General features: G+C 33.3%; 1 protein-coding gene across 1 annotated transcript; it reads left to right on the top strand.

The window, feature by feature from the left end:
* Positions 1-2,105: 2,105 nt before the first annotated feature.
* LOC141345809 (uncharacterized) lies at positions 2,106-8,222 on the top strand. Its single transcript, XM_073850731.1, has 2 exons — positions 2,106-2,280; positions 6,426-8,222. Exons 1-2 carry the CDS (start codon positions 2,156-2,158, stop codon positions 7,192-7,194), a joined length of 894 nt encoding a protein of 297 aa, XP_073706832.1. The 5' UTR covers positions 2,106-2,155; the 3' UTR covers positions 7,195-8,222.
* Positions 8,223-8,993: the final 771 nt, after the last annotated feature.

The following is an 8,993-nucleotide window of genomic DNA, read 5'->3' as shown; positions in this document are numbered from 1 at the left end:
AATTGCAGATATCTTTAAATAAGTTTTGACTAGGAACAATTCCAATTCAAGATATCTCTAATCAAGTTTTGCCTAGTCAAAAATCCAATTCAAGATATCTACAACTGTAATTCGACTAGTAGTAAATTATTTACAGATATCTACAAATGTATTTGTGGATATCTTTAAAAATGACGAATTAAAGATATCTCCAATTGGATTATGACTAGTAAAAACCCAGTTAGATATGGCAAGCCGTTTTAGCATTTAAACCTTTGTTCAGACTATCCATAACTATATTTGCAGATATCTCTAATTGTATTTTGACGAGTGATAATTCTAATTTGACTAGTCAGAATGACAATTAGAGATATCTGCAAATATAATTGCACTAGTAAGAAATAGGATTTGAGATATCTGTAAACATATTTTGACTAGTCAAAACTCAATTTAAGATATCTGCAATGATGTTGTAGATATCTTTAAAAGACGCGTCATATATCCGCAAAGGTAATTACAGATATCTCTAATTCCGTTTCGACTAGTCCCAAATATATTTGAAGATATCTGCATTTTATTTGCTCCTAGTCGAATCTCCGGTTGCTGACGTGAAACTACATTTCCTCAGCACCGCCCACAGTTACGCCTCTCTAGGAAACCGCCAACTTTAGTCTGCTTTTCTTTTCATGGAGAAAAGATTTGAAGTACTTCAGGCATTATTAAACCATGGCGGGAGCTGTTCTCGACAAAATAGCAAGAAAGTGCCAACAAATTGAAAGAGCTCAACGTCAGGGAAATTGTGGTGAGCGCAAACTTTGTGCGATACATGATTGCTTAAGAAATGCACAGAGAATTTCACATTTGCTACCCCCTGAGACGTATGAAGAACTAAACAGAAGTCTGGATGAAATTCGAACGATGCTGTCAACGCATTTGCAGAGTGAGGGAACTACAGCTTTTTCCGTCTCTCGAAGTAACTCAGGTGAGTTTCTGGTTTTAAAAAGTATGCTCTTTATCTACAGTAATCGCATACACAAACGAGGCGAGGAATCTCGCAAAGCTCCTCTTTGTCTTTTATGCGTTTGTTGATTGTCTGCTCTCTACTTTGATCATCGTAATACAACTGTAACTTTCTCCTCGGTCTGCATAGATTTCTTACCAGTGTACATACTATGTAACTATTCACTTACAAAATGAATACAATTGTAATACAAATTTAAATCTATGTACATAATACATATAGTTAAAAGTATGACTGTAAGTTACAACAAACTGAATGCCTACATAATTTTTTATTAACGCATGTAAATAAGGATTAAAGTAACAATTCTTTGAATGGCTACTGTAAAACACCACTGATAAGGTTCCACACACAGGTTAGTCAGTCCAAAAAAATGTATTTGTATGTGAAATTTTAGATTTTGTATCACACATAAGTGTACCATATTTAGGTTTAAAAATAACAAACAGACACACCAACTGTTCAAAGTGTAATTTAATTTTTCAGCTTTGCCTGTTCAAGTTCCATGAATCATAATAAAGAAATTGTATTTCTTCAACATTTGTAAGCCTACTAAAGAAAACAATATTAAAAAAGTAATTTAAATCTGCAATGCTGGATAATGTACAAAGTGCTTGTTACAGAATCACCCTGTTATTAGACCATTACTTTGTTTGATCCCTTCCTTTCTTTCCATTCTTGTCACATTTTTTTCTAATATAATACTGCTTGCCATTAGAAACTGTATGCCAGTAAAACAAATATGTTACTTTCAATTGCAGGTAGCCGAGGTAGACCAGCCATTCAAATATCACATGACCAAATTGAATTTTTAATGAAGCAAGGTCACACAGTCAAACGAATGGCAAGAATGTTAGGGTGCTCCTCCTCATTCTTGTACAAGAGGTCCAAGCTGCTTGGTCTATCAATCAGGAGCAGAATGTCAAGAGTGGATGATGGAGAACTTGAAAATGTAGTGAGACGACTACAATGCCAGTTTCCAAATACTGGAAGTGAGGTAAGCCTGTTTGATTTCATTTTAAGGTCTGTCCTATCTAATTATTCTAAACTAATTATTCTTATTTCATTTTCTCCAATTCAATGCAAACATTTCAGATGATGCGAGCCTTACTGGTTGCAGAAGGATTAAAGGTTTCCCGCCAAAGGGTTCGTGAGATGTCGGTCCGTATCAATCCTGTGGCTGCTGCAAGGAGATGGAGCAGCACAGTGGCTAGAAGAGTTTATCATGTGCCCTATCCCAACAGTCTCTGGCACATTGATGGCAACATGCGCCTCATAAGGTTAGTTTAATTGTAGTTAATGTTCTGCTAATGCAGCATAAAAATGGTGTGACAGTGCATTTCTGCGAAACTAAAATATAGCCTACTGTAGACCTGCATTATCCAATTCTGATTTATAGAATCTACAGCCAAATATGTTTATAAACCTGTATAACCTAGCCATTTATGCTGGTTATACATCTGATTTCAATTAAAAGTTATTTGTTTTTAAAGGTACTTGGTCTTAAATATGCTAAATAAATCTGTTACAGACTACTATTACTGTGAACCTAAGCAGCCATTGTAAATCACAGTACTACAATATCATTATAACAGTTCACCATATCGTCCTGGCATAATACAACTAAATGTTAAATCGCTGACATTTTAGGTCCATATGGGATTATTTTTGTGCCAATAAAACTGAACGTAACTTTATAAAACTGAACGTAACTTTCCAAGAAACGATCAAAAATATGCCACTGCAAAAGAAGAAAAACACAATGAAAATGAAAAAAATGAACTCAGTCGCACGAATTTAACAGGCTCTTCAAATATGATTCATTCTTTGTTAATGATTTTCAAAGAATCGTTTTCGTGAATCATGGATTCTGAATGCGTTGCCACAGCTTTCGCTTACGCTTCGCAAACTTTCGTTTGCTGTTTTGGCACAAACCTCTCGTGGGGGCGGGCTTAACAGCGATCTACTCTGATTGGCTAATGAGCTTTTGATGGACAGTTGCTCTCTGACCTGGAAGCACAGACGGTGACGTCAGTGCTTTTTACAGTCTATGCGTCAGTGGCGCGCATATTGGAAAGTTGTTGCGGTGTGCAATACGTCGTGCTTTGATTTTGTTTATATTAAGTATTAAAATATGGCGAATTTTTAATGCCTTTTCAGAAGAAGACGAAGGCGCAGTCTACCTTTCCGTCACTGTCAGTCCGTGTAATAAAGTCTATTTCATGTATGATGATGAAGTGATAATGCTATTTCATGTTCTGTTCTGTTATTTAATTATTATGTTATTAATATATATTATGTATTGCATTAAGTCCGATGCTTCTTTTTCTTTTTGTAATTATGAGTGGACACATCATGTCTTTTAAAATGCGTAGGTCTATGTTAAATTCTCTTAATTATAACATTTCTAGCACGTTTTTAAAAACATTTATTTGAGCAATAATATAACTCATGTAGACCATTCACATGTAACACGATTTCAAGTCAATAATAGAATCCATTAAAGAGCAAAACAAATAGTAATGATAATTTAAATCGTTTTTCCCCAGTCAAAAAATAGCCTAAATTATGTCAGTGATTCTCATTTTTAAAGAGCATCTAAAATTATTTTATTTTGATCTGCAGTATAATAAAAAACAAATAAAATGTATTATGAAGACTATTAAATGAACTTTATGCTAGCCTAACGAATTTTCTTCATAACGAATAGCCTACTTCAAAACGAAGCTTACATAAATTCATAAATCACGAATATGATGAAATAAAATTATTTGTTCATGCATCAATCCATTAAAGAGCAAAAAAATAAATAAATAAAATAATAATAAAAAAACTAAATTCTTGAAATTCGTCTCCTGTGTATCCAAATCCAAAATATAAGGATACTAGCAACCTCCTTTTAAGAAGTTAAAAATTAAGGAATTAGCCTGTATTCAATAGATGGGGCAATAAGTTTTTTGTTACTTGTGTTAGACTGCCGATCAAAATAAAATAATACTTGATCATCTTTAAAAATGAGAGAATCACTGACATAATTTAGGCTATTGACTTCATAAAAAAGAAACTATTTAAATTTGCAGCGTAAACTTATGAATTGAAAAAGCCAAGAAATAAATCACAACAATAGAGATTTTTCCTATCAGAAAAACGTTTGATAAAATTACAAAATTAATGCTGAATGATATATGACAGGGAACACTTCTTCGCTATAGCTGCACTTGGTGTCAGTGACAAATATTAAATATTTAAAAAATCTTTGTGAAAACGAATGGCAATGACTGGTTATTGGATTCTAAGATTACTATCTTTAGACACAGTCTGACACTTTTTTTTGCCAGACCTACTGGGCACGATCCGTCATCAAGACCAAATTCCATTCATGACAGTCCTGTAGCGTGTCGGCTTTAGTTTCACGAATTTATCATGTTTGGGACGCTAATCAGCCATTTTAACTGAAAGATGAAGGCGGTGATATTAATGTTGTCCACTAGATGGAGCCACATGATAAGGAATCTTCTAGGCCTAATATTTTTCGATTTCCTTTCGATCAGTGGGACTGACAGCTCGACATCTATTTTTCCCAGTGAACTCATCTGGCCACAGCACACATGTCCACTGTCTCTTTGACTATCTGAGATGAGCTCTGGCCCAGTGAACCAGCAGCATCACTTGATATATAGCTTTCTGATGAGCCAAACCTGATAACCTTACCTATTACTAATTTACCCTGCTCACAAACTGTTCCAAAACAGCTTATTTGGATATTCTATAACCCTTTTTTATTTAGCCTTTGTCCCAACTTTTTTTTAGTGTGATGTAGCCATCAAAATCAAAATTTGTTTATATTTACAAAATATATTTACGTTGGTCAGTGAAACTTCGAAAATCTTTTCTTTGTACTTTTGTCAATTAAATAAAAGTTAAAGAGAATTATCAAATTTACAGATTCCTGATTTGTATTGCATTTTACAATTTGTTATTAAATGGTTAAACATTTATCTGAAACATTACGTATTGTTCTTGTGATTTTTATTTATGCTGGAAAATGTATTAATTATTTAAAAAACATTGTGTCTATTTTGTATTTTTTAGTCATCAAAATAATTGGATAATAATATGAAAGTGTACTTTGATTTTATTCTTAAGATTTTTTTCTATTGATCTAGTATTCTGACAATCCAAAACTTATGATTTCATTCTTAGCTTTATTCCATGTGCAAGGAGAGTACGAACAGTGCCTTCAGGTGATGAGATTTTAAAAACAAAAAGAATAACTTTATTGTTTCACAGAAGAAAGAAAATAACAATAGGACTGAAATGAAATTAAAATGATTAGCCTATAGTGATTACTTGGTTTTGAAGTTCTTGATTTTCGTTAACTATCCCTTTAAGTAAAATGCAAATACATTTCTTTAAATAAAATAAAACACAAGGCTATATATTTAAGATATTGTTTTTATTACTTATGTTACTTGATTTTAAATGTTCATCTGTGATTTTTATTGTATGAAACTGGGGAAATTACAGCTGTGCTGACAATGTATTTTAAATTCAACAAATCTAACAGAGACATATCCTGTGCTTCCAGGTCAGAGAGCAACTGTCCATCAAAAGCTCATTAGCCAATCAGAGTAGATCGCTGTTAAGCCCGCCCCCACGAGAGGTTTGTGCCAAAACAGCAAACGAAAGTTTGTGAAGCGTAAGCGAAAGCTGTGGCAACGCATTCAGAATCCATGATTCGTGAAAACGATTCTTTGAAAATCATTAACAAAGAATGAATCATATTTGAAGAGCATGTTAAATTCATGCAACTGAGTTCATTTTTTCATTTTCATTGTGTTTTTCTTCTTTTGCAGTGGCATATTTTTGATCGTTTCTTGGAAAGTTACGTTCAGTTTTATAAAGTTACGTTCAGTTTTATTGGCACAAAAATAATCCCATAGGTCCAGTGACTTTTTTTTTTAAAGCTGGTTTGAAAGAATCTGTACTGTGAAACTACAGTATAAGAACATTTGACTTTTATAAAATTTGCATTTTCTATATGAATTATTAATACATTACATACAGTACATACAGTTATTCTAAATATAACAGTGTAGTTATATTTCACTTCTATAGTTCCTAATATTGCAGTTGTCCTTATGTACACTTCCTAATTTCTTGATTATTAGACCCCGCTTTTTTCAACATTTATTCATGTTAAAATAAAAGCTTGTCCACACAGTACTTGATTATTTGTGTGCCCTGTTGTAAAGGTTAATTATTTAAAAATGTCATTTTAATGGGTTTTTTGTGATGTCCTGCATAAAAAAAAACATGGGAACTGTGAAAAAGTGGGACCTGTAGAACTTCTTTGTTAGTTTCTTCACACTGTACTACCTGTAATACTTAACTTACATTTGTCTTATTTATTTATTTCTTTTAGATGGGGCTTTGTGATTCATGGTGCAATCGATGGATATTCAAGACTAATCACATACCTAAACTGCAACACCGACAACTGTGCTAGTACTGTACTGTCTCAGTTTATTCAAGCAACTTGCCTTTATGGTCTGCCCTCTAGGGTAAGGTCAGATCACGGTGGTGAAAACTTACAAGTGGCCTTGTTCATGAACCTTGTACAAGGACTACAGCGCCGGAGTCACATCACTGGGGAATCGGTTCACAACCAAAGGATAGAACGTTTGTGGAGGGATGTATTTTTACATGTGCTACATTCATTCTACAGCATGTTCTACAGTCTTGAAGATTCTGAACTTCTTGATCCCAGCAATGACCTTCACAAAGTTTCACTAGGCATAGTTTATCTTCCACAGATCCAAGCTAGACTACAGCACTTCAAAGAGGCATGGAATCAGCATGCTTTGCGGACAGAAAACAATAAAACACCGACACAGATATGGACTGAGGGAATGCTGTCAAGAATGGGAAATGACAGCACAGCTCTCAACAATGTGTTTGGAGACGATCCCTACAGGCCAGAAAATTTAAATGAACTCCTGGCTCAACATGGCATTGAGTATTTGCCCACAGCTGAAACTGAAGACATCCCAGCTGTAACTGTTGAACAGCCTCAAATTAACCTCACTCCTCAGCAAATGGAAACTGTGTCCCGTGCTATTGATCAGATCACAGATTTGAAAACTAAGTTTCAGGTGTGTTGTGCAGAAATTGCCAATCTTTTGGCAAACTAGTTTTGCAGATTATAGTGTTATTAAGAATGTCTTTCTTTTGTAATATTTTGATATGTTTTGATTGAACTACAATGCTCTGTTAAAGAATTAATAGATGCTGACATTGAAAAAGTAATTTTCTATGAAAAGCTGGTGTACAAGTGGAACCTGAACAAAGAGTTAAAAGTAAGCAATGTAAATGTTTTTCCAAAATAAACACCAACATGCACAGAGCAGAATAATGCATTTTAATTTGGAATAGATGCACATCTCAAACATATTTGACTTGAAAGTGGTTCTTAAATGGAATGGAACTTTAAATTAATAAAAGATGTACTCAGTTGTAACTGTACCTAAAATTACTTTATATTAAGAGGTAATATTAAGACTTAAAGCATAAGAGTTCTGTAGGTCGTAATGCATCGACAAAATTTTGTTTTCTTTGTTGAACGATTCCTTTAAAAGTGAAAAAATTTACATTCTTTTTTTTTTGCCTCTCCAAAAATTCAGAACAAAGAAACTAATACGCTTGGTACTATTTGAGGTTGAGTAAACGGTCACAGAATTTACTTATTTGGACTAACTCCCTCTTTAACAACAATAACAACAAAATACAAACTCACAACAAGATACAAACTCAACACAATGCAACAAAAGCCCCTCCATTTTGGATGCAGCTCTAGATTTCAGGAAACACCAAAATATGGGCTTTGTATGATTCCCTCCGTCATGTAGGTCTTGAACATTTCATAATCTTTGTGTATCGGCAGTCGTAATATAATGAGGCAAGTATTGGCCTCTGGAAAAATTTTTCCATCTTGATGGAGGAACTCTATTTCTGGGCGGTGGGGGAAACCCAGGGGTGGCACTGTGGAGGCTCCAGTGGCAAATTCCATTATTCTCTCAAGAGTCACTGCATCACTCTCTCCCTCTGCAAAATATATACAGAAAATCATAACTTATATAACTTAAAGTGTGGTAAGTGCACTTCTTTGAAAGTGATATTTTGATCAAAACAGAGTTAGCCAGCCTGTCTAATTATGACTACATCTAACGGCATTGTTGCTATATTTTTTCTGATTACAAAAAAATTAGGGCTGTCAAATGATTAATCACGATTAATCACATCCAAAATAAAAGTTTGTTTACATACTAAATGTGTGTTTACTGTGTATATTTATTATGTTTATATAAATACACACACATACATGTATATTAAAGAAAAATTCTAAATGTTAGAAAATATTTATAATTCTATATTTAGTCTAAATTAAATAGAAGTATAACTATTCATACATTTAAATATTTTTTGCAATCTATACATGTATGTTCGTGTATTTATATATACATAATAAATATACACAGTAAACACACATTTAGTATGTAAACATAAACTTTTATTTTGGATGTGATTAATCGTGATTAATCATTTGACAGCCATAAAAAAATACAATCCTAGGTATTTGTTCTGCATAAAGTCACTGTTTTTATTAATCACTCTTTGTTTTTAGAGGACCAATAACAAAACAAATAAAAGCAAATCAAAACTAAAAGCTACATAAAGTAGAGTTGTCATTCCAGCTATTAATTTAACTGCATGTGTCCCATTCAAACAGTGAACATTAATATTTACTGTAATCGTAGTGATTCAGGACAAGACACAAACACAACTTTGAAAAATGGACTTAGTAATTCACTCATTATTCTGTATAAATTTTGAACAAAAAATTTGATGGTGTTCCTTTAACAAAACATAAAAAACATTTCATACCTTCAACATCGATTAACCAGTCCCTCCAGTGGCATACAGTCTGGTTTTC

The sequence above is a fragment of the Garra rufa genome, chromosome 11 (assembly GCF_049309525.1).
Source record: "Garra rufa chromosome 11, GarRuf1.0, whole genome shotgun sequence".
In the NCBI taxonomy this organism is placed as follows: Eukaryota; Metazoa; Chordata; class Actinopteri; order Cypriniformes; family Cyprinidae; genus Garra; species Garra rufa.
This window is presented reverse-complemented; position numbering and strand designations above follow the sequence as displayed.

Coding starts and splice junctions, on each gene's coding strand:
- LOC141345809 (XM_073850731.1), top strand. CDS start 2,156: ATGTCGGTCCGTATCAATCCTGTGGCTGCTGCAAGGAGATGGAGCAGC. Junction 2,281..6,425: donor GGCAACATGCGCCTCATAAG/GTTAGTTTAATT, acceptor TATTTCTTTTAG/ATGGGGCTTTGTGATTCATG.